Source organism: Oxyura jamaicensis, chromosome Z, assembly GCF_011077185.1.
Source record: "Oxyura jamaicensis isolate SHBP4307 breed ruddy duck chromosome Z, BPBGC_Ojam_1.0, whole genome shotgun sequence".
Taxonomy (NCBI): domain Eukaryota; kingdom Metazoa; phylum Chordata; class Aves; order Anseriformes; family Anatidae; genus Oxyura; species Oxyura jamaicensis.
The window spans coordinates 44,291,898-44,318,528 of NC_048926.1; the positions used below are offsets into that span (position 1 = coordinate 44,291,898).

The 26,631-nt window shown below is 38.6% G+C and overlaps 1 protein-coding gene across 1 annotated transcript in view; it reads left to right on the forward strand.

The window, feature by feature from the left end:
• DAPK1 (death associated protein kinase 1) overlaps positions 1-26,631 on the forward strand; it is an 87,987-nt gene that overhangs the window by 49,927 nt on the left and 11,429 nt on the right. Inside the window, exons 4-19 of the mRNA XM_035309687.1 lie at positions 1,780-1,909; positions 2,190-2,238; positions 2,377-2,403; positions 2,831-2,983; positions 3,135-3,180; positions 4,804-4,893; positions 6,130-6,222; positions 9,293-9,412; positions 10,575-10,673; positions 11,525-11,623; positions 12,782-12,880; positions 14,443-14,640; positions 15,686-15,883; positions 18,660-18,758; positions 22,758-22,835; positions 26,200-26,422. Of these exons, the coding sequence (XP_035165578.1) occupies positions 1,780-1,909; positions 2,190-2,238; positions 2,377-2,403; positions 2,831-2,983; positions 3,135-3,180; positions 4,804-4,893; positions 6,130-6,222; positions 9,293-9,412; positions 10,575-10,673; positions 11,525-11,623; positions 12,782-12,880; positions 14,443-14,640; positions 15,686-15,883; positions 18,660-18,758; positions 22,758-22,835; positions 26,200-26,422 (1,801 nt within the window). The remainder of the gene's footprint in view (positions 1-1,779; positions 1,910-2,189; positions 2,239-2,376; positions 2,404-2,830; positions 2,984-3,134; positions 3,181-4,803; positions 4,894-6,129; positions 6,223-9,292; positions 9,413-10,574; positions 10,674-11,524; positions 11,624-12,781; positions 12,881-14,442; positions 14,641-15,685; positions 15,884-18,659; positions 18,759-22,757; positions 22,836-26,199; positions 26,423-26,631) is intronic.

A 26,631-nucleotide genomic window follows, 5' to 3' on the forward strand; every position in this document is an offset into this window, starting at 1 on the left:
TGCATTTCTGAAAGGGATTGCTGTATTCTGGTGATGAGAAGGAAAGGGATTTTCTTCAATGTAGGCATATATTTTCCAGTCTCATACTCATACCCCACAGCAATATTTTTTTTATCTTTGTATAACAGTAAGAGAGTTATGAATCTACTAAGAATATTCCTTCAATGTCTTACAACCTGGTATTTTAAAATTTTGCCAATATGTTTACAATGAAGCAAAATATCCTTTCACCTGATACTAAGAATATGTGGATTAAGGTATGCAGCAAGAGCAATAAAATTATGCAATAGATATATAACAAGGGAAAGAGAAGAAAACTCGTTTTGCATGTAGTTTACCATCACATTCACCTACATATCAACCCCTGTGATTGAGGAAGAGGTAAAAGAAGGGTGGTGAGAAAGACCTGTTATTCATGGCTCCAGAAGTACTTTTTTACAGTATGGATGTAACTCCAAGAGCTCTGAAGAGCCTGCTAGCTTACAGAATCATGGAATCATTCAGATTGGAAAAGACTTTCAAGATCACCGGGTCCAACCATCAACCTGACCTACCAATCTTCATCACTGAACCATGTCCCTTAGTGCCACATCCACACATCTCTTTATTTGTTTCCAGGGAGGCGAATCCACCCCTTCCCTGTGCAGCCTGTTCCAATGCCTGACCACTCTCTCCTTGAAGACATTCTTCCTAATATCCAAGCTAAACTTCCCTTGGTTCAACTTGAGATCATTTCCTAGCATCCTACTGCTTGTCACCTGCTGTGGTTCAGGGCCATGAGACACTTAAGTACAGCACAGCCATTCACTCGCTTTCCCCAGGTGGGGTGGTGGAGAGAACTGGAAAGTTGAAAAAGCAAGAACTCGTGGGTTGAGATAAAGACAGTTTACTAGGTAGAGCAAAAGCCAAGTACACAAGCAAAGCTAGACAAGGAATCCATTTGCTGTTTCCCATTGGCAGGCAGGTGTTCAGCCACTTCCAGCAAAGCAGGGCTCAATGTGCATAATGGTTTATTGGGAAGACAGATGTCATCTGAACATGTTGCCCCCTTCCTCATTCGTTCCCACAGCTTCATTGTTCAGCTTGATGCCATGTAGTATTGAATAGCCATCTGGTCAGCCTGGGCCAGCTGTTCTGGCTGTGTCCCCTCCCAGCTCCTGGTGTACCCCCAGCCTCCTCCCTGGTAGGGCAATATAAAAAGCTTGAAAACTCCTTGACTCAGTGCAGGCACTGCTCTTGAACAGCTACAACATTGGTGTTTTATCAGCATTACTTTCACCAAAATCCAAAACACAGCACAGTATGAATCTCTACAAAGAATACTGTGTAGGAGATCTCTTGTGAAAGAAATCTGTTCCAGGGAGTAATGTTAACCTAGTATTTGGTTAATCTTAACCAAATACTAGTTCTACAACTTTGCTTCCTCCAAGCTCCCAGCACTACTGCAATGGCCCTAGCACGGGAGTTGTGATCTTTACTGTAGACAGTATGTTTCACTTGGGTCTGTACAAATGAAAACTGCAACTGTTGTATCCACAAGAGGTAAAATATTAGCCCTGTGCAAATCACACCAGTTTGTCACCAACACGGAATCCTGATTTAGTGCAGTTAATTTTTAGGATATGTTAGATGTTGATAGGAAAAGGCAGGAGTTTTCTGCTGACGATACATTTCAAGAGACTGGAAATGAGAAGTGCTCAGTGCTGAAAATGCTAGTATCTATCAGATGAGTTGTACCTATGAATAATCTTTTTCTCTCTCCATTCCTCCTCCTCAAAGCCTGAAAACATAATGTTGTTGGACAGGAATGTACCAAAGCCTCGAATCAAGATTATTGACTTTGGTTTAGCACACAAAATTGACTTTGGAAATGAATTCAAGAATATCTTTGGAACTCCAGAGTTTGTTGGTGAGAAAATGTTTCTTCAAACTATTATTTCTCAATCTATGAAACAGTAAATGTTGGCTTAGCTTGGTTTGGCCGAGTTACAGATTATGTAATTTATGTGTACTTCGTGACATTTTGAAATTTAACTAAGCAATTGGTAGCATTCAGTCCTGACTTGGATTGTCATTAAAGGTATTTTTATCTTTCAGCATCTTAGCTTATTATCTCTAACATATATAGACTCAGAGTGAAGTGGATCTGTTCATTGACTATACTCTGATCTACCTATTTTCTCCTTCAGCTCCTGAAATAGTAAATTATGAACCTCTTGGTCTTGAAGCTGATATGTGGTGAGTTACTGTATCTTATTTGAAATAACTCTCATTATTATTCTTATGTTCTAACCTTATTTTTTTTTCTTTTCTCTCTCCCTCCATCTGTTTCTCTCCTCCCCACCTCCGTTGTTTTTTTTTTTCTTTTCACTCCAGGAGCATTGGTGTAATAACTTACATTCTGTAAGTACCAAAGTCTATGGTTGGTTCTTAGAAATGCCAGTTTTTTATTTTATTTTTTATTTTTTATTTTATTTTTTGTGGTGTCTATACAACTTGAGCCATTTTAGTAGCATGGGATGTTTCAAATTGAATGATCATAAAAGTAGTAATATATTTATTGATTAGAATGGCCATTAGTCAGCATTGAGATAGTACGGGAAGCTGCCATCAGATCTGTAGGTATCATTCCACAGGGGGGCTTTATCTTAGTCAATATTCTCTGAAATTGCAGAAAAGCTTTTTTCCCTGTTGGATCAAATCTTCTGAAAATACATTTGCAGTCTTCAAGAAAAAAAAACATGTTCACCTTCTGCTGTTGTTTGATCTGAGAAGGTTGAAACAGCAGTGTTTCAACATGTAATGTGAGGAATGTTCTGTCTTTCTGCAGTCTAAGTGGTGCATCACCGTTTCTTGGAGAAACAAAGCAGGAAACATTAGCAAATGTGTCTGCTGTGAATTACGAGTTTGAAGAAGAATTCTTCAGTAATACCAGTGCCCTAGCTAAAGATTTTATACGAAGACTTCTAGTTAAGGATCCAAAGTGAGTCGTTCCTCTTGTGTATGTGCTGTTGCAGCCTGAAAGATCTCCAGTATTTCAAATTACATGATATTTCACAATGTTAGTTTAATAAATATATACTATTATGTATTTTAAACTACCTGAAACACTTCTATCTTTTCTCCTATTGAAGGAAGAGAATGACTATTCAAGATAGTTTGCTGCATCCTTGGATCAAGGTTAGCATGTGATTCACTCTGTTGTTCTGTTTTTAATCATCCTTCATTTCATATTCCACTTTCACTTTTTAAGATAACAAAGTCTTCTAAATGAAAATTGTCATAATTGTTAAATATATCCTAGTGCTTTGGAAGGCTGTCTGTAAGAAAACTAGTATGTGGACGTCATTAACATACCCTCTATCTAGGTTCACAATAGGCAAGCATGGCAGTCTATTATTAAGATAAAAATCATCCTCAACCGGAGAAGCTAATGTTCAGAGAGCATTATACTGACAAAAATACATTCTCTGAATCCAGTCCATATGTCGTCTTCTAATCTCCTTATTTAGATCAGGTGTAAAAGGGACATCTTGCTTCTGTCCTTGCTCCCTCTTTAGTCTGAAGACAACAGTTGATGTGGGGCAGTGGTCCACTTTGAGTGTTCCAGTCGTTGGTTTGGGTCAAGCTGTTGTGTTTCTAGGCTGAGTGGGGAGAAAATGGGACCTATCAATCTTCTTGAAGTGTGCAGTAATACATGTCACTTTTTTTTTTCAATTCCACGTCCTATTCTGATTGTGAATAGTAAATGTCTACAGTGGCAATGATTTCTCCAGTCTTGGGAATGCACTGAGACCCCTTTCCACTTCCCAAAGAAGCAGAGGCAGAATTTCCATGCCACTGCCACTCCAGTTCACAGTTCAGCATCCTAAAGCAGATGCCTCTATAGCAGTATGCCAAACTACAAATTTTACCGGAAGAAGCACCAATACCTTCTGCTTTGCTGACTTCTTCATGGGTTAATCTTAAAGAGTACGGATATAAAGCAAATGGGGACATGCTAAAGTGATTTTTAAACCAGTAGAGCGAGCACTGTCGAAGTTTGTGGAAACCAGGGTTTCCACTCCTGCAACAAGATCTATTGTTTTGTACCATGTTATGTTTCTTTTTAATCTTAATTTTCCAGATGTTCCCCTCCTGCCCCCTCCACTGTTCATAGCCTCTTTTCCATCTTCCCCTCCTTACCTTTACCTGTAAGTCTTGATAAAAATGACTTCAAGTTTTGTATTGTGCAGTGCTAAGTTAGATATACCTCACGGGGTGCATCATACTTGCCTATGAAAAGGTTCAAAGGATGCAGCCTTAGAGCTTGCTGCACAGATAGGTGGGATATGATTTTTCTTTGGATCCAGCAGCGTCCAGCTGATGACACTGAGACTGGAATAAAGTTAGGCTGTGTTTAAAATTAGCCAGGAATTTTTCCTAGAAGACAAGATGTATCTTGGAAATTACATACAATTCCTCCACCACAGAGGGAGGTTAAGGATAAAGTGAAATGTTCTACTGGTGTCGGCTTTTTGTTGCTGTTGTTTAAAACAACAGCAACAAAAATTAGTATTGCTTGAAATGTTCTTAGGTCTAGATTTTCTTCAGGGCATTCTCTCAAGAAATGTCATCTGCATGCCTCACAAGGCTGTGGATGTTAAAATACGCACTTACGTTATAGAAATATCATCACAGTGTAATAATAAAGTAATTGTAAGTGGAAGTCATCATTGAGAGACAACAGGAAGATGCTTTATGAAAGTTCTGGTTGTTGTAATTATGGGGTATTTCACACCTTTATTTTACTTTTGCTCATAGCCTAAAGATACCCAGCAAGCACTTAGCAGAAAAGCATCTGCAGTGAATATGGAGAAATTCAAAAGATTTGCAGCACGACGAAAATGGAAAGTAAGTCATTCAATAAATCTTCCAAGTACTGGTGACATACAAATACAGTAGTGCTTACCTGCTCCATCAGTGCCTTTGAGGTTGGAGAAGGAAGAAAGAACCCATTCCTATGTCATTTGGAATAAATTAGGTGCTTGAGCATGGTGATGTGGGAGAAGACTTCTTTGTTAACAATCTGCATAAAAATGTTAGTGTGGAGTGTTTGTTTTATGCATCTAGTTGTGTTCTGTCATCATCTGTCTTGCTAATATTTACAGAAAAAAGACACTCCTGTGTGTAGATACACGTTACCGTGGCAGTAATTCCAGTAAATCAAGGATCGTTTAAGCAGCCCTCACAGAATTAATTATTCCTACCAGGTATGCCAACACCCAACAGAGTAGGAAGGGAAAACTGGTCTCTTTTGCAAAGGATTTTTGCTCTGACACTGCCAAGGTGCTTACAAGAAGGCATCATTTAATCTTTCCAGAGATGCGGCAAGATATTAGCTGAAAGTGCTCCTTCTTCAACACATACACTGGGGAGTTCGCACCGATACTAAGGACAGGACTATTGTTTATCATGAGCAGAATGAAACATGAGACAACAGAGGTCCTTATTATTAGACAAAGAGTTGTATTGATTGCCAGAGAGGCCAGGAAATAGGATGATTGTGCTAAGCCATTGAGCATGAGCACAAAATATCCAGCTAAGTATGTACTTTTTTTTTTCTTTTGCCAGTTCTAGTGTCTCTGTTAGGTGAACTTCTATGTTATTTATGAAATCGAAATATTAATTTGCTTCCCTAGAATAAAATGGTAGGTCTAGGAGTATCTTAAAAAACTTATTACAATAAAAACTTAAAGGAATGGAGTCAGCTATTTTGTGCTCAGTTTAGGTTTTCTGTGTTTACATGCTTTAAAATCCATTCATTTACATATTTTCAGTGTAAACAAAAGGATGTAATACAAATCTGTTTTGCTGTGTATTTGAACAGCTCTGTGAAATAGTAGCAATCCAAATATATTATGTAGTTTTGCGCATGCATATGACTAGCTTATTTGCATTAGAAATTCTAAATGAAATTAAAGATTCAAATGCAGCATAAAAAGTAGATGGGGGAGCGGTCAAAAACTCCTGTCTGTGATGCTAATATGACAGTCTTCCTTTAAAATCTCTGCAATAGCATTCTATCATAAGTATTCTGATTTGATTTTTTTTTTTTAATAAAGCTTTTTTCTTCTTATTTTTAAAAAGCAATCAGTGCGCTTGATATCCTTGTGCCAAAGATTATCAAGATCCTTCTTGTCCAGAAGTAATATGAGTGTTGCTAGGAGTGACGATACTCTGGTAAGTGAATATTTACATTATTAGAAAGTCTTAATACATCTGAAACAACATTTTCTGAAATTATTCTAACAAGAATATTGGACAATTGTAAATGTGAAGGATTAATTAAACTCATATGTAGGAAAATGGAGATATTAAAGCTACAAAGGTCAGTTATCCGTAGTCTGATGTTCTGCATGACAAAAGCCTTGAAATTTCATTTATTAATTACCATATTGAAGCTGATAGCCAGAGCCTGAAATTCACTTGGTTTTTTATGTTTTGTTTAGGAGGAATTTTAGTACTGTAGCAATTATAATGTGACAAGCTTGCATTTGATTTTTTCATGGCACTGTGCAGCATTAAACAGTACTGCATTTATTTTAACAGAGTATTCAGAATTATTGAGCCCTCATAGATGCAATGAATGCTAGACAGCAGTATCAGAGTAAGCAGTTATTTAAGAATGAAATTTTAGAGTTGGCCAGTATTCGGTCTCTGGGGTTGTATATGTCTACTGGATTTAAGTAGTCAGGAGCAATTGTTGTATGCTTTGAAACTACAAATGCTTGTAAATCCAAAAGCATTCTTATTTAGCTTACTCTCCAGATTTCAATACATGCTTCACAAATTCCCTGTGATCAGTGGTGTATGTATGTTAACATGTTTAGAGCTGGGAGGGTCAAACTTCAGAAATGCTGCAACATAATTTTTATTCCTGTTATCTTTTCTGTGTCACTCCTGTGTAACCCCACACTTCTTTTTCCATTTTACTCCTCCTGTCTTTCTGCTTCTACATTCTATTCTCTTCCCCCACTTTCCCTGCCTCCCTCACCCTAGCTTGTCAGCTGTCACTATGCCTTTTAACACTACATCATCATTTCACACCTGTGTTGGAGCAGAAGGAATTGTAGTGTAACATTAGTGTTCTTAAAATCAGAAACCTCAGGAGAGAGATAAGTGGTTCAAATACTGGGCTCAGTGAAATTCATTTTTCTGACATTTTAGTGCATGGATGAAAAATAGTTATGTCTGCAAAGGAATTAGGGCTCATTATTTATGTTCCAGATTCTTACCTGGTCCAAGTGAATAGATGAAAACTAGGTCAAAAGTACATCTCCTGCAGCATATCCCTGGATAGCAGAAAGCTTTATTCTGCATTTTCTTATTTGTGTACCTCTTTTTTTTTTAATGTTTCTATCACACAGAATCGTAGAACCATGTATGTTGGAAAAGACCTTTAAGATCATAAGATCCACCTAACACGACAAGTCCACCAATAAACTATGTCCCTGAGCACGACATCCACACATTTCTTAAATACCTCCAGGGATGGTGACTCCACCACTTCCCTGGGCAGCTTGCTCCAGCTCCAGCTTGCACCACGACTTCTGTGAAGAAATTCTTCCCAGTATGCAACCTAAACCTCCCCTAGTACAACTTCAGTCTGTTTCCTTGTATCCTATCACTTGTCACCTGAGAAAAGAGACCACCACCTTCTTCACTGCAGCCACCTTTCAGGTGGTTACAGACAGTTTCCTCTTCTCCAGACTAAACAATCCCATTTCCCTGAGCTGCTCCTCACAGGGCTTGTATTCCAGGCCCTTCAGCAGCTTCGTAGCTCTTCTCTAGACATGTTCCAGGGCCTCAATGTCCTTCTTGTAGTGAGGGGCCCAAAGCTGAACACAGTACTCGAGGTTCAGCCTCACCAGAGCCGAGTACAGCGGGGCGATCATCTCCCTGGTCCTGCTGCCTACACTATTCCTGATACAAGCCAGGATGCCGTTGGCCTTCTTGGCCATCTGGGCACACTGCCGGCTCACATTCAGCTAGCTGTCAGCCAGCACCCCCAGGTCCTTTCGTACTAGGCGGCTTCCCAGCCACTCTGCCCCAAGCCAGAGTGTAGCATTGCATGGGGTTGTTAAAACCTAAGACCTGACACTTAGCCTTGTTGAATGTCATGCAATTGGCCTTGGCACATCAATCCAGCCTATCCTGATCACTCTGATGAGCCTTCCTACACACAAGAACAGCACTCCCACCCAACTTAGTGATGTCTGCAGACTTACTTAAGGTGCACTTAATCCCCTCATCAGTATCATTGATAAAGGTATTAAAAAAAAACTGGCACCAGTACTGAGCTCTAGGGAACACCAATTGTGGCTAGCTACCAACAGGATTTAAATCCATTCACAAAGACCATTTGGGTCCAGCCATGCAGCCAGTTTTTTTTAGCTAGTGTACATCTGTGCGAGCCATGAGCAGCCAGTTTCTCCAGGATAAGGCTATGGAAGAATGAATCAAATGCCTTGCTCAAGTACAAGTAAACAAAATTTACAGACTTCTCATCTACTATGTGGGTCATCTCCTCATAGAAGGAGATGAGGCTAGTGAAGCATGAGTTCATAAACCGATGCTTACTGGGTCTGGTAACCTGGTTGTCCTGAATGTGTCATGTGATGACATTCATGATGATCTGCTCCATCACCTTCCCTGGCACCCAGGTCAGACTGACAGGCCTGTAATTCCCTAGATCTTCCTTTCTGCCATTCTTGTAGCTAGACACCACGTTCACCAGCTCCCAGTCAATTGGTACCTTCCTGGTTATCCAGGACTTGCTGGTAAATTATTATAAGTGGCTTGGTGGGCACTTCTACCAGCTCCTTCAGCACCCTTGGGTGGATCCCATCCAGCACCATAGGGTTGTGTGTTCAAGTGATGTAGTAGGTTTCTAACTGTTCCCCTTTGGATACATTCTTGTAATTGGTTTTGCTTAATGCAAGTGCTGCATCTCTTGAAAGTCCAAGGAGGAAGAAAAAAGTACATCTAGTAAATGAAATCCTGCTTGGAATCTCAGTGAATAATGAGTCTGTTGATGATATACTATAGAAGAGGTATGGGGGTTTTTGGTGTGGGTTTTCAAGCAGCATGTGTGCCTTTCAGCTAGGTGCTTTATGAAGGATTGCAACTTGCAGCTGAAGACTTTTAAAATTTTACTTTTTAAATTTTTTCAGTGTCTTGGCAACTGTAGAGATGGAGAGGGGTTGTTTTTCTTGAAGCTAAGTTTTTCTTCTTTCTCTTTAATTACAAGGATGAGGAAGATTCTTTTGTGATGAAAGCTATTATTCATGCCATCAATGATGACAATGTTCCTGGATTACAGCACCTTCTGGGATCGCTGACAAATTATGATGTCAATCAACCCAACAAGGTAGAGTGTGGGTCTGTGCTGAGGTGGGTGGGGGACTAGCTCTCACCCTGTTGAATAGAGCAATGTGGCTGTAATAGAAATGTAACACCTGAAATAAAAAAGAAATGTCAAGTGGATGTGAAATTACTCTGCGTTTCTTTAGGGGAAATTTAAATATGTTCTGCTTACAGTCTTCTCAAACTACCTCAAAAAAGGAGCACAAAATGTGTTTCTGAAATGCTAAGCCCTTGAAAAAGTATTAATCTAATCTACTGAAAAGAGCTCTGGTATATTAGATATCAGCCTTTGCTTTTGTTTGCAATTGTTTCTTACAGCAGATGAAGATGAGTGAACATATATGAAGAACCAGACTGCCAAAGCTTAATTTGCAAAGCACTGTTAGGAGCAAAGGTCCAATACAGCAGAAACTGGATATGTGAACATAGTGTTAGATTGTGCCGTTCATTTTTAGAAACAAAATGACTTGCCTACAGAAGTACTTCATTATCGTGCTATACTAATGGAAGTACTAATGGAACTGAGACCAGGGTTCTGTTACTGGTTCTGCTGTTTAATTGTTAAATCATTGCTGCTCTGGTTTTTACTTTTTTGAATGATTATACTGATATTCATTATAAAATGCTTTAAAAAGAGTACTTTAAAAATGAAGCATTTATTATTTTCCTGTGAAGAGGTCCCAAACCTTTCAAATAAGAATTGCATTTTTTTTAATGCTGCAGCCCATTTAACTTTCTAATATGCTGCTGATGGGTTTTGTCTTTGAGGTACTGTGGACAAAACGTAGATATTCTTTCTGTACTCTTTTATATTCTCTCTTTCAAGCTATTTAAAACGTAGTTACAAAGAAATTGCAAAGGGGAATGTTCTTGCCAAATTTAGCTAACTGAGAGCTTAACATTAGTATCCCTACTTTGAAAAGTATGCTTTTAGTATATGGTGTATCATTTAGTAAATGTGGGTTCATCCCCCAAATGTGGAAAGTTGGTATGTAATAAATTTATTTGGACAAAGGGATGAATTATTTACTATATGGTATTCCCTAAGGACTTCTTTGAAACTGGAGAACCAGAGATGCCATTCACTGCCTTCCTTTGATTCCATTTGCTTTTCTTAATGCTTCAAAAGTTAAAAAATATTGTTCTTGCTTGTGTTTCACTGTTAGCATGGAATACCTCCACTGCTCATTGCTGCTGGCTGTGGAAACATTCAGATGCTTCAGTTGCTTCTGAAACGTGGATCCCGTATTAATGTCCAAGATAAGGTCAGGGTTCTGCTTTGTTACCATTCTGTATAAGTTTTTGTTTTTCAGTACAGTTAGCATAGAACAAGCAGTTTGGACCAGTTTTTATTGGAAATAAAAATTCTGGGTTGTAGAGCCTGTTCTCTAAGTTATTCACAAGTCTCTGTAGCAAACAGATAAAAGCAAATCTTCAACAACTTCAGTTGCTTCTAGGGTATATCCTCTGATTTTGATCACTTTATCCAAATTACAATGGCTAGTAATCTTAATTAATCTCTAACTAATCTTAAAATGTAGTTCTTGCATATGAAATTGACTCAATTAGTTCAAATTAGTGATTGCCCTAAAACAAATTGTTGAACTTGCTTAGTATGGAAAGATACATGCACATTTTAGTGATGGGGAATTGCACAAGTAAAATTCATTTGTTACAATGGGCATACACTTTGCAACAAGTGTTCTTTGCAAATGTCTTCTAATGATCTACGGCTCATTTAAAGCAAACTTAGAACACTGTCTGCTTCTCAGCCTAACTGATGGTAAAGTAAACAGCACAAAGGTATTTATCCTATGACTTCCTCAAAATCTCCTTCACAAGGATGAAGAGGATTATCCTTGCATAGAGATAGTTATCCTGCTAATCATCCTTGTGGGGGTGGGGGAGGGCTGATGTTGATATGTGCAGTTGTTGAACCAACTTGAAGGAAAAAAAAAAGTGAGTATGTTGTTACGTTTGGTTAGTTCATATTTACTGTTATGAATCTGAGCTGTTTAATGTATCTGTACACATGTATATGTGTGTATCTCAATGAAGGTCTAGAATTAGCATTCTAAATTGATCGTTGATATCTATAATGAATCATTTTGGACAGGCTGGATCTAATGCAATCTATTGGGCTTCTCGACATGGTCATGTAGAAACACTGAAATTTCTCAGTGAGAATAAATGTCCTTTGGATGTCAAGGATAAGGTAAGAACAAAATTATTTTCATCTTTCATGCAGAGAGCCTTTTTTAATAGCTTTATCTTAACAGGGAGAGAGGTCTTTCAATTGGAATGATTTTCAGCTGTGCCACAATCTTAAGAATGTGACTGGATTATTTAGTTGGGTTTTATAAGCTGACATGTAGGGCTGTGATAACACAGCTTTTAAGTAGCTGGATGTACTGATCATTCTTCTGATGGATGTTAACCAAACATGAATATAAATGTGGTGAGTACATGGTGGGTAGGTGGGGAAGTACAAACCTAAATTAATTTTCACATGAACACTTGGTTTCACATTGGATCTCAGGGTAAGATCGTGATTCTGTTTTTCATTCCTCTTGATTGAAAATCACTTTTGTCTGACAAGTAAATTTGGCTGTTATTGAGTATAATGAAGCTTAACAATTTATAGCTGATGAGCAGTTACTGTGTCTCTGGCAATGTTAGTTGAGCAACATGTGCCCTGAAAGATAGTTGCTGTTAAAATCTTGTACCATATCAATGTTTTTATGTTAGCTAAAGCTCCAGTATAGAAGCAGCTACACTTGTGAAATGTAGTTGGGTTACCTTGTTCATGGAACTAGTGCAAGGCAAAGCATATTAGCAGTGTTAGTGCTCCACTAATTACTAGATAGGACTACTAGAAGATAGGCTACTCTCTTAATAGAAATACTATTTCCTTTTAATATAATTGCAACAAAAGTTTGCAAATAGTTACACATAATGACCAAAATATGCCAGAGTGCACCAAAGTGTTAGACCCATCCGTACATGTATGTGTACAGAGTTGGAAGGTAGTCTGAACAGAAAGAGAATGCATGTTCCAGTGCCAATGTGCATGCATCTACCTCCTCATATTGCTCAGAAATCCCATTATGGCTGCAATCTTAAGCAAATTAAGTAGGAAAATAAGTTCTGGAAAAAGAAGGCCTTTGAAGAAATACTTTGTCAGGTGGTGTCATAACTGTCAGATACAGCTACAGTTGTGAGCTGGAGGTCTCTGCTGATTGCAGTTGTGGCATTAGAGTACAGGGAGAGTGGAGTACCCTATGCAGCATACAGGCATTCAGGCTGTACGTGGTGGTATATCTCTGGGGGCAACATATAAGATTACACTGCTAATGCTCTTTTCTAATTGCAGTCTGGGGAGACAGCTCTTCATGTTGCAGCTCGATATGGACACGTGGATGTTGTTCAGTTTCTCTGTAGTATTGGGTCCAATCCAAACTTTCAAGACAAGGTGAGTTGCAGTCACTTCCTGTTTTACTTACACAAACACAGCTTTACTATGATACTATGAGTGGTCAAAACTCTTAGTCTTGCCTTGGCACGTTAGAATTTGAAAAAAAAAATATGGAGGTGTTGTACCTCTTAATAAATGAAGACTATTCAAAAACAGAGTGCATGTACTCATAAAACAGATTTTCTTGAAATTTCAAAGATGGAGAAATTCCACATCATGAAGATATGGGTGGTGGTGTGTGCCCTGTGAATTCAGCTAACACTTTTTGTTAGTTGTTGCCTTGATTTCAGGTTCTTTTTATAAGGCATGAGAGATTTTGGAAGTGACAAGTGGGCGTTACTGAAAATGGGAGGAGAGCTCAGGAGGGCTCCTTTAAATAACGTGGTTTTTTCGTTGTTGTTTTGTTTTGTTTTGTTTGTTTGTTTATTCTGTAAGCTCTGAACTGGAAACTCTTGTGAGAAAACAAGAAAGGGCTTCACAGAAGGGAAAAACAAACGAACCATGCATTTGACCCAAATTTCATTGATAGTCTACTATAGAGGGGAATTCCATGAGCCTTCCAAAGTCCTGCATCCTCTAGGACTACCTTTATATTGTTTAAGCAGCAGCAAGCCAACGGACCATGTGCTGTTCAACTTTTTCCTTGGATTTTTACAGAAACCTTGAATACAGTCCAAATCCTCCAATATTATATGCACTGTCTCTTCATTGTTATTTGCCAAGTACAGAAAGGACACTTCTTAGAATTTGATAGAATTACTTTTTCTGCTTTTTAATCCTCCTTGCTTTGTACTGGGCTACAAAATCAATACTTTCAGTAGTTTCTTAATGGTGTTCATGTAATTGTCAAGAAGTACAGAGCTTTGGAGATGAAAGTTTTGAAGCTTCCTTGGTTCAAACAAAAAAAAAGTAAATTAGAAGCAGTCACAGCTGAACTCAAACAACTCGAAATGCATACAGTTTCAAAAGCTTGTTGTGATGTGCATTTAGAGGAGTCAGGTTTCTAAGTACACAAGTCACTGCCTACACTCCTAAATCATTTAGATGTGCTTTGAAGACGGTAAGCAGAGTGATCTGCCTCAAGCTGCAAGTCTAGTGGGATTTTGTATCTCCTTGGCGAGTGATCTGTTTTAAACACTGGTTTAGTCCCTTAGCACAGAGGATATAGACGTTGCTTATGAATGGGGATCTATTTTCAAGTAGGAGAGCCAAGATAGCTAGCCCTGGCAGCATGGAAATATCTAGACTAATATTGCAGACGTTCAGGATGTTGTCAATAGATAGCCTTATGGTGAGAAATACAGGCTCCCAGAATCCAGGTAGTGGTGAAAATCTAGTACGTCATTGTAATCACTTGAGTGTCAGCAGGAATTATTCTTGCTTTGAGAATGTCAGCATTTGAATTTACCACATCTTTCTACAGGGCTTATTTGGTAGACTGTCTTTTTTCTTACCTGTCATCTTCCTGTCTCTCTAAGTTAAGCTGTGGGGAATTGCTTTTCCTAGCATTTGTTTCAGCTCTGTTTTTTCATATATGTTTTTTTTTCCCATGTTACTAGGAAGAAGAAACCCCATTGCATTGTGCTGCTTGGCATGGCTACTACTCTGTTGCCAAAGCACTTTGTGAAGCCGGTTGTAATGTAAACATTAAAAACAAGGAAGGAGAGACTCCACTCCTGACAGCATCTGCTAGGGGATACCATGATATTGTGGAATGCTTGGCAGAACATGGAGCTGACCTCGATGCAACGGACAAGGTTCGTTAGGGATGAATGAGTTGCCTCCAGAGATCACGGGTGCCACAGACCTGTACCTGTGAATTGCTTCATGTGAATGTTGCAATCCAGCATTGTTTTTATGGCATGAGTTTTCTAAGTAATTCATACAGAGAATATGGATGACTTCAATAGTCTGTAAAGTTGCCAGCTGATTATTTTTCCATGATTTTTTTTTCTGATTCATTATCACCTTATCAATTATCACCTTATGAATAACACTCTCTATGGAGAATGGAAGGAACATAGCATTCTGTAATTGGCAGCAAGCTATTAAGAGAAAAAGGATGAAATTACTGTTTGCCTTTGATTCCTATGGGTCATCTGATTCACATCCATTTCCAATAAGCAAATTCCAGCTATTTAAAAATATGACTCCATTTGATCCAGAATAATTTTTTGTTTGTTTTTCACTATGTGATCCAAACAAATAAGCAATGAAATGCAAAGCTAATACTTTTGCTATGCTAGTCCTTATAGCTAGCTTTATTGCTGATAGTTACTAGCTAGGAACTAAAGCACGTTCAGTAAAATGTTTTTGCTTCTAAAAGAAGTAAATGTCCTCGTTACATTGCCTGTTGTTCCACACAGAGGAAGCTCTGTCTGTAAAGTGACTGATCACTAAGCAGAATGCTTGACTTTTACATCACAAGTTTCTGTTAGTAAGCACTTGAGTGGTCCACAATGCTCAGCTGATTGTTGGAACTGGTCACTCTCCCATTCCTCAGGGAAGTCTTTGGTAGAGAATGTGTATTTACGTTTCATTCCACTGCAAAGTCTGGTGGCTTAATATAAATCTGCTTTCATCCTGTCGTTGATTTGTTCTGCCAAATATTGTGCACCTCCCTGCTTCCATCCCGCTCTTCCTCTCCACTGCTCCCCCTCCAAAAACATTTTGATTCTTGAGGTAAGGAGATGCACACAATTACTGTGAAATGATTTTGACTCTGAAAAACACTGTGACACTTTGATACTTTGATTTTTAGCCATATTGAAATCTCACATACAAGTTGTCTTGTGATTTCAGGATGGCCATATAGCCCTACACCTTGCTGTGAGAAGATGTCAAATAGAAGTAGTTAAAACCCTCATCAGTCAAGGATGTTTTGTAGATTTCCAGGACAGACATGGTAACACTCCCCTGCATGTAGCCTGCAAAGATGGGAATGTTCCTATTGTGATGACGCTTTGTGAAGCAGGTTGTAATTTGGATGTTGCTAATAAGGTAAGTGGAATATTGGTACTGAACTACTATATTTAAGAGCTCACCTGCATTAGATGACCTTTTCCACTTCCCCTATCAGAATATTTTTTCTTAAAGAAGCCAAATGCAAAGCATTAAATTATTCATGTTGCAAAATTAGCTGTTTCAGTTAAATAGATGATTAAAGGTCCATGAAGAAAGAGCCCAAATAAATTAATTATCACAATGTACTTTGCCACTAATGTTGAAGTATATACCAACCTGCTTCTGTATCCACATAGCTTTTTTTTAATGTAGATTACATCTTAGATGCTGAAGAGCAGATGAAATGCTCTAGTAGCCCAAACAGCTGTTGATTTGATATGATTTAATAATACTAAATTGCTTGTAGAATTGGAGACTGGTGCATTTTTAATGAAAAATCTGCTTTGAATTCTTTCAAATTTATGAACAGATCTGCACTGTCACCTAACAAGTGATTTAAATGAAGTGCAGATTCTGTTGCCAGTAATAAAAATGCATGTTATGTTGGCTGGTTTATGTTTTTCTGTCTTGAGTTGATTAATTAAAATAAATCCTGATCAAACACTTATCTTAGAATACAATAGCCTTAATTTATATGTAACAGAAGTTGTCACAAGCAGAACACATGAATTCTCAGGATTAAAATGTTAAATGTAAAATTATTTTCAAAAGTTGAAGTCAGCAGACGAAGTAAGGTTCTTTTTGGGAAGTGTCCTGTTGCTCATTCTTTTGCATACATGTGACAGTTGCAGAAATACTTGTCAAATGATAAACCTCTGAAAATGTTGATTCCAATGCATATTGCTGGGCTACTGCCAGGTAAAAATGTGGAATGTCCACAGCTGTAGTAAGCACGTTCCAAAGAGAAGGTTTAATAGCCTGTCTATAAACTTTGAGATAGTAGTGCTTTCTCGGCTTCATTTCTTCTGTAATTGTTGCATGTGATGAGTAAATTTGATACTATACAGGTTTAACATCCTGGTTTTCCTCCTATGTGCATTTAAGGTGAAAGTAAGCTGTTTCAGGAATTTTTCATGTAGCTAGTTTGAGTAAGCTTAAGGTTAGCCATTTCACTGTTGTGACAAAAAGTGGAGGTTGTGGCTTGGTATTTAGTTCAAAATGTCTTTCTCTGGCCTATTCAATTTTTATATGCTGCAAAGTTTAAAAGCTTTTTGTAGGAATCTGTTACCATCTGTGATTTGTTCAGATCTGATGTTGTAGTTCTCTTGTTTTTTTTTTCTGATTTTTTCTATCAATAACATTTTACTACTTAACACCACCATTTATTACAAAAACTCTGACCTTCTCTACATTAGCTAGATGATTAAAGTTGTAGGGCTTTTGGCTTGAGGGTTGTCCAGTGAAATCAGTTTTTGTTTTAATAATTAAAATCGTCAGCTGCCAAGCCAAAAAACTTACAATAATGAGCTCCCCAGTCCTGCCTCTGAGCTTTAATATGATTGACTATGCAATTAAATCCAGATCCACTGCTGAGAACACATTTCGGGAAGGTGAGTTAATGCAGCAAAAGGCTGGATTAGCACCTCTTTACGTAAGTGAGAATGCTCAGCTGGGATCAGTGGCCTGGCCTCAAGCACACCATAGAAAAATCTGTCAGCCTTTAAGTGTTCGGTGAATATGGGATCATGGTATAGGAGCTGTGATTAGATTTGGGGTCCTATTATTCTTTTAGGAGTCAAGTATACTAGAGTGATCTTTAGAGTGTACTTTATTTGAAAGGGTGAGTTCAGGTCTTGCAAAATAGAGGATATTTATTTCTACTTGTCCTCTTCAGCAGTGAGCCCTGTAATGTGAGTAAATTAACATAATGACCATCTATCCTTGATCCTCAAGTCTGGCGTTGTCCGACGTGTGTGTAATACCAATTGAGGGCACTGTTTGTTTCTTCCACGGACTACGTGCAGCAGAACATCATATGCATTTATTTGAATTGAGGTGTGGATTTTTGAGGAGCAAGCATCTCTTCAGTTTCCAGTTGGCAGAAAGTTAGCTTTGCTTTCAAATACTCTTTTGTGAAATAAGCATGTGCGTTTGGTTCTGAATGGAGGATTAAAACAGGGAGAACAGTATGAAAGTAAGAAAACGTGTGAAGAAGTTGTAAGAGGGTTTACAAGCAGAAAATATATGATAGTGTTATTTTTAACAGTAGCTATGAATATGAAGGACAAGAAGTGTCTGGCATGAAAACCTGTTGTCAATGGAGAGATTTGGGGGGAAAAAGCAAAAAAGAGTGAAGGAATACTTGCAGCACTTTTCCTCTGTCACTGAAAGCACAAATTCCTTCATGCGCACTACTTACATTCATTTCTCATTCCTTGCGGGGAGGGGAGGAGACTGAGGATGTACTTTTCAGTAATACTTTGATTTGAATAGAATCCAGAGCTTTAAAGGTTAAGGACTTAGTGTTGCTTAACTAGTTCATATTTCATTCAGCAAAACACAATCAGATTTATCAACACTTAGCAAGACATTCTCAAATACAGCCCTAAAATGCAAAGGATTCCTCCGCAGCTGTGGGGAGTTTAGCTGTACAATCATTTCCCATTTTTAAGTAGTCAATCTAGACTTTGTTTTCAATTGAGCTTCAAGCAGTTGTGCTCAAGCCGTAGTCAAAAGTACTTTTTCCTACCATTTTTGCAGGACCTTTTGCTGTGTTTCGGTACCTATAATTGTACAATATGTTTGCTTATTAGTCATAAAAATCAGAAAGGTGTTCTTCGACTAACGTAACACTTTCTTTTCCAACCATTAGTACGGAAGAACACCTTTACATCTGGCAGCAAACAATGGCATTCTCGATGTTGTCCGGTTCCTGTGTCTTACTGGTGCCAACGTGGAAGCTTTGACCTCCGTAAGTATTTATGTTACTTGTCTGTTTTATGTATGATTTTAGAAAAATAAGTTAATCTTGGGGGGGAAGCAGAGGTCAAATATAAATATATAGTGAAAATAAAAAATGTTAGGCTGTAGAACATCCACAGCTTGAAAAGCGTTATCTGTTGTCCACTTGTTCCTTTCTTACAGCTAAATTTGAAAGTAATTAAGGTACAGTATAGCTACCACTTCATCTGCAGATTCTCTTCCCTGAAGAATTACTTGTAGCATTCTGTTTTCTGTATGCAAAGTAGGCCACCATCGTTAAGATAATTGTCATTTCACATCATGTACAGTTATTGTAAAAATGTAGAGTATATATCTTAGATTTTCTTTTTTTGCTTTCAGGGTTGTTAAAAAAATCATTTTCATGTTGTAAATGTGTAGGTGCGTAGATAAGTAAAATAGCATGCAAGTATCCTTGTAAAAACAAATCATTTACGTCAGATCAGTCAGCACCACTGCTTTCAGTTAGAACCACTCAAGATATTTTTCTTTCACACTGCATTGAGAAACATCATCCTGACTCTTGTATCCATGGAAAGAATGAAGGAATCCTTCATCATACATACCTCATACACACTCCGTGTTTACTAGGCATCATATACAACATGACGTGTTTATTGAACGTACCAAGCACGTTTTATTTTTAGAAGAGTTGCGTCAGTTTATGCTGTTACTTACTCTAACCAGTGCATTCTATTCAGAAGTAACTGTTGTTCTGTACATTGAAATCATGCTGTGAATATGGTTTTAATTGAATCCCTGTTTTACAAAGTTCTTCTCCATGCAAAGTATCCCTGAGATGACTGAAATGGAGAGAAAAAGGAGAAAACCTCTGTCTCGTTTGCTTTACCTGTTTGGTGAAAACTACAAACATTTTTGTACATTGAGCACTGTTCATTCCTCTAAACATGTATCTTGTGTGACAAAGGGAAGCCTTTAAAAAGTAGTCATTGAAACAAACAAACTTGAATTGTGGTTTGAAGAAGCTTAGCATCTAAAAATGACATTTGCAAAACTAGATTGTAGATTGCTGTGTCCGTGAATAACGAAACGTGCATGCAGTGGATGTTGTGGGGTATTTTACATCTTTGTGACCTGTTTTCTCTCCTTTCCTCTTTTCCTTTTGGTATATCTCATTCTGTATGAGTATTTTCACTGTAGCGGTAAGTTACAACAAAAGGATGCAGAGGGGCATTCATGAACTGTATTTGTTCATTTGTGCCATGATGGCTATGTTGGTGTAATTGCCCTTGTTGCCCCGGTCCTTCGTAGATGAAAGTGTATTTTATCTCTTCAGTTTATATCAGTGTGAAGGTGATGACAAAATATATTGTGCTGATACTAAATCTGGCAGGAGGAACACATGGAATATACATCAATATCCATTATTCCGGCAGTGTCATAGCAGAGAGAAGGGAAGAGAAGAGGGAGGAAGATGATGTGGTGTTTTTAATAGTGTCTCAGTTTTGCATTAGTTTGCTAGATGAATGCTGAACTATTCTGAAAAGTCTTAACAGCTCTTTCAGAGCCAGTGTGGTAGAATTAATTGCCTTTTTCTTCTGTCAGAATGCCATTTCTGAGAAATTAACTTTTTTAGCACTGTTAGGTAACTTGGTACTGGAGTATGTTGTCTATGCCTCATCCCCAGGTTGAAGTCTGTTTTAATACTAGTTCAGCTTTGAATTTGATTGCATCAGTGTTAAGCAGCCTTAGGAAATCTCATGCTACTGGAGCATATAACCTTTTCCAATGTTCAAAAATCACCAAACCCTTCTATCTATTACGTGCTGTGCTATCGGTCACCATGTTCTTGACTCCTGATCATGGAAGCTTCTAAAACTGTACCAAGCTTAAATTGATGCTTGCAAGTGGCCAGTTAAATTCAAGACAATCTCTTGCAGTCATAGCTGTCTGGTTTGCACCAAAGGAGCCAGTCAGCAGTGATGAAATTTATCACCAGATTTTAAATAAGCTTTCATGGATCCTGTAACCAAACCATTTTCAGATGCCAGTTTTGCTTTTTCCAGCCTCTACATAAACTGTACTGCTCAAGAAAGGTCAAACAGGAAAATAACTTACTGAAACCCATCTGATCTTTTGCTCATGTATTTATTTTCTAATTCTTGTGCTCTACAGTTCGTCTTGCAGTGGGCTTCCAGAGAATTAAGCAGCCTTACCTTGCTCACTGTTTTGGACAAAAACAGAAACTGTATTTTCTGTTAATTCCTTTGTCAAGGAAGCAACTGCTTTCTTCACCTGTCATATTGATAAATACATTGAGCTTCCAGATCTGAGTCAAAATTCTCAACAGAAATGTAAACTGAATTGCTGGTATCCATCAATTTCAACATTTCAAAATGTTTACTGGGAGGCAAATTCAACCTGGAGTTCTATCTGATCCAAGATTAAACAGCTATGCTATGTCAGAGAGTTAGCCTTGAGGACACAAAACTCAGTATGGAAGTATGGAGTGAGCCCTGAGTCATGACAACACCATCCCACTGCTACATGTCGGCTTGCCCTACAGTGACACTTGGCCAGGCTTCTCGCAATTTGAACCATTTCTGTTGTAGTTCTTGTGGTTTGGGGAGCGATCACCTCCATCCATTTGTAGCCATGATTGCTGATCAGGCTCTGCCTGAGCCACTGCCATCCACGCTTGTTGCCAAATACTCACCAGATGGTTATTTGCTTTCTGTTTGTGCCCAAGCAGCTGTGTCAAGGAAGTGATAAATGGGAGTACAGATATTAAACCAAAGCCAGGGCTGAAGCCAGAACAAAGCCCCATGGAGCAGAGATACATAGCAAACAAGGATGTCAAGTCAACTCAAGCCATGCTGCTGCAGTTGAGGAGAGAGAGGTGTAGGACCTGCCCTCATTCTAAGGGAAAATGCCTGTACAGGGAGGGTATCTGACACTCAGATTTAATCAGCTACAATTTTGACTGTTTCGCCCTCATGCTCTGTTCCTATTCTGTTTGAATTACTTGAAATAATGTAGAACATAACATCTTTGGAAAACTGTAAATGACTTCTGTAGGTGTATACTCAATGATCAAAGATACTTGTTTCATATATAGGGTAATAGTTACAGTATCCTCAGGAGCTACTTAAGACAATACAGATGTCACATGAAAAACTAGACAATCAAAGAGAGAAGTCCAAGAAAGAGGTTTTAGTTTTCCACTACACTGCCTTAACATTTAAAGGCTCTTTTATATAGGAGCATGAAAGAAGCAGAGTCCTCATAAATGAGTTACCTGTTAGCAAAATATAAAACAATAGTGTTAACATAGACATAACAGCAAAAGTAGTAAGCAATTATTCTTTCAGTTTACTTCATATTAAACTGCTGATGTATGAAACATTGGTAATTAAATGTCAAGAGCAGAATGCCGCAGGCAGATTTGCTTCTCCTTTTGAATTTGCTGATGCAGTTTTAACAACGTGGTTTACAATGTTCTTGCTTTCTGAAAACCTCCAGTGACTGGTATGTCATCATCATTCTTTATCCATTAGTAAATAAAATTCATTTGCTGTTCATCTGAGTGACTATGCTGATGTGTGTCCTCTTTATGAACTGTTTAAACTTATAGATCCATTTAGGATGTAGTATCTAGAAATCGCTATCATCCACTAATTGGTGAGTAAAAAAGAGGAGTTCAAAGAGGGAATACTGGCATCATGCAAAGACTCTGAATTCAAGTCATCTTGTTACAGTGGCATCCAGATGCCAATTTGTAAAAGAAATACTGTTCTGCATTTTACTGTGTGTGTCTCTGGACCATTTAAGAAAAGAGATTCCTGCGGGTGTAATCATTACTGGTTCATTGTTTTTTTTTTTACCTTCTCCCTGATTAAGTTGTGTCTGACGGCAATTACTGCCATAAGCAGAGCTGAGCTATGTTGCACATGACATTTTATTGTGGTCAAAAGGAAGAAACTGCAGCTAATCATTTGTTTTTCAACAGGATGGGAAAACGGCAGAGGATCTCGCCAGAGCAGAACGACATGAACATGTAGCCAGTCTGCTTGCAAGACTTAAAAAGGTTGGGAATGCATGAATTTTAACTGAGTTTTTCATGTTTCTGAGATTGCAGGAAACGTTTGACCATGGGAAATCATAAGATCATCCATCAAAAACATTCTAAAAAACTGTTGTAAATATCCTTACTGAAATGACACCCTTTTTTAAAAAATACATTTTTTTTAATTTAAATGATCCCCTCATTTAAAGCTACTATGTATGTATTAGCAAAAATGGCTAAGATAGACTCTACCAGCATTCCATCTCATCCACTCTCTGACAATGCCCACCAAACCTTCTAATGAGTTTAGAAGAAACTGAAAAACATACTGTTAAAAATTAGCACATCCCGAAGGAGGATTTATATTTCCCCACCATCACCATTTTAGTTAGATTTTGGTTATGAAATAGAAAGAGTTTGTGCCCTTTGGGAACCTTTAATTAATGTCTCCTGGAATAGTAGCGTACATTCTCACACTCTTTTTTAAATTCTACAGTTTCAGTATCTCAAAATCTCCTTACCAGTAGAATGCAAAGTTGATCTGCGCTTGTCATAAGGCAGTAAGTCTGACACAGCTGATAGACAATTGTTCAAGATAAGCAGCATCATTTGTGCTGTGAAGGTGCAGAAACCACTTGCCTGGAGACTCCAAGCAACAGCCAGAGCTGTTAGAGTACTGTTTTAATTATGCTGGTGATTCTGTAGTAACCTGAAATAAAAGATCAGACTCATCCTTTTATGTAATTCTGGAGTAAGAATATTTGTGTACCAGGCATTGCCAAGGTAGAATTAGAATCATATCCTGACAGTAAATCTATATTTGCTAGAATTGTAAAATATATCAGTGAAGATGACATAAAGTGCCATAGATCAGGCTTCCTTTAGTGATAGCTTTTGTATACATTTGTCATAACAGGATGCATTTTATATAGTTGTCATCCCGTGTTCCTCCCTTTCCCCGACATACCCCCCCAAAAACAAAAACAAAACAAAACAAACTTGCCTGTTTTTGCGTGCAGCTGGAGAAAATTGAGTTTCAGATGTATAGAACAAAGGGGAGAAGATCATATAAATCTCTTCTGAAAGAGATTTGTACTAATTTTAACACTCTCCTTTATAGTGAAGTATATTTAATTATTGAATGCTGACTCTATCTGTGGGGAAAATGTATGATAATTATATACTTGGTCAGAGTATGCTTTCCAAAACAGAATCTGATAAACTGAAATTAAGAAGTTACAAACCACTGGAACTATTCCAGTATTACTCAAAATGGGCGATGTCACCTAGTACAGAGTGTGCCTGGCACTTGTTTCATCTTCAGTGCCTGTGGAGGATTTTGTTCCTAATGGCACACATACGAAAAACCTACTGTCAGATTGAATTCTCTGTAAGAGCCACTATTAGCAGTCAGGGTGTGCAACATTCCCATTGCAATGAGCATATTTCATACATACCTATTAGGGAGGAAGGAACTAAATATGCTACCATTTCTGTCAGATTTCTCAGTGGAGTTGCTGCATGCTCTTATTTTAGGGAGTCTGCTGTGAGTGCTCTTTTAATGACTCAGTGTACATGTGAAACACAGTACAAATTGTGATAAATGATTGAGTCCCAGACAGGATTCCAATTAAAGTTTGTCATTTATTAAGCGAATAGAGGCAAGCAAACAGCGCTGGGTGCGCCGGGAGTCTCTGTTCCACCAAGACGCACACCTGTTACATCAGGTGGCTGGTTTTTATGCTCCTAGACTAATACATATTCATCACTACTCCTAGAAAAGGCAGGGTTATTATAATTAGTTCCCGGAATCCAAACCCGTTCCCAGACACATGCGTATCAGTCTCTGGTGGTCTCTGTGGGGGTCTCTTGTGCTGAAGGCTCGTAGTCTTCCTCCCAGGCTTTGTCCTTTGGTTGTCCTTCAACTCTCCCTTTCTCTTTATTTGGTGATATCTTTGCCAGATATCAGAGGCTTGGGCAGCGTCCCATGCAAATAACAGCAGTTTCATAAAAAAAACCTCCTTGTTCTCTTTTCTCCCAGACCTAAGTCTCAATGTTTGTCCTTCAAACCCTCTATTTACACAAATTGCTGGACCCTTCCTTTGCATGATACAAGAACAATATACACTTATCACTCTGTTTTTCTTAAGTGGAAGGTTATACTTCATCATGCAGCCCTAGCATTGTTCCATACTGCCACGAATCAAATTAACACATTTCACAAAATGCAGAACAACAGAGCCTCTCTCCGAGCTCCAAATGGGAGAATGAAGGAAGAGAGGCTGAAGCTAGCTCTTTTGCTCCTCCATCTTTCTGCTGTCTCACAGTTACCTCAAAATAGGTCTTTCTGGGGTGAGAGGAGAGTGCTGTCCTCCACTGCTTCCTGTTGCTGAGTTGATTTCCAAGTTCAGCAGATGTGCTCAAGTGCGAGGTATCTATGTCTGATTGCTTCTTGCTGGGAGAAGAGAACAAGACATCTGATTTGTTAGTTCCAGTCTCTGCTGCTCTTGCTGCAAGACGCAATACATATTGGTTATGGGTGAGCATAAAGTGGAAAGCTCTTCTGCAGGAGATGTGATTGGGTTTGAAGAAGGCCTGAGTATGAGGATGAGATCGCAGCTGTTGAGCATTAGCAAAAGCTAATCAATGCACACAAGGAAATGAAATTAAGTAGGGAGGCAGATCTGTTGAGGCCTAGAAGTAGAGGGAAACAAATCTAGAGGGTATAAGCTTGCAGTAAGTGAGAAAAGTGGAAGGCTAATAGAATGTGAGAGGTCTTTTAAGGTAGAGAAGAATAAGTATATGGGAAAATGAGGGGTAAGAGTAGTCTGGATAAAGCAATATTTACCTTGCAAAAATGGAAGTGAAAATATATATGTTTGGTAGGGAGAAAGGGAAGAGGAAAATTCTCCCAAATATGAGAAGTGTAGAAAAAGTTGACAGAAGGAAGGGGGGGCGGGGGCAATGTGAAGTTTTCACATTGCTCAGGTGGTAGCTCTCACTGCAAAATTCTTTAATCTTGCACATATATAAGGTTGGAGATACTAGTTATGCTACTGAGAATCATATGAAAGGAGAAAGGGAGCTGAAAGAAACTAGTTTTTCCTCTTCTGACCTCCATTGGAGGTCAAAATGATCCCATTCACTGATGTTGACCATGAAACTGTGATTTTCATGAAGAGTCAAGGTGTTTCTTGAGAGCTACCATTCAGCTGTGTTTGGCTACCTATCCCTCTCCCTCATGCCACTTGCACAATTGGGCAGATGGAGGAACTGATCCAGATGCAACCTGGCAAGAAAGCATTACTTAAACCCTACATTTTGAGTTTGCTGGAAGGAACTTCCCTGCCACACACTCAGATTTCTTCTTTATGTTGAATTTTAGGATGCGCACAGGGTGCTCTTTATCCAGCAGCTGCGACACACTCAGAACCCGCAGCCCCGGATCAAACTGAAGCTGTTTGGACACTCTGGATCTGGGAAAACGACCCTTGTGGAGTCTCTTAAGTGTGGCCTGATAAGAAGCTTTTTCCGAAGACGTAGGCCTAGGCTGTCTTCCACAAATACAACCAGATTCCCCCCGTCTCCGTTGTCTTCCAAACCTTCAGGTATGGCTTTGACATTGTACCATTTGAACAAGAAATCACTCTTCTCTTCATCTGTAGAACACCAAACAAACAGCTGTTGGCTGTGCTGTAAAAGACAGAATAGCCTACGTGTGTAAGAAATCACAGCAAAGAGGGAGTTGACTTCTCTGCATGCATTTTCATACCTAAAGAGCTAAGAGGAGCAGTAGGTGTGGAGAATGAAAGATAGT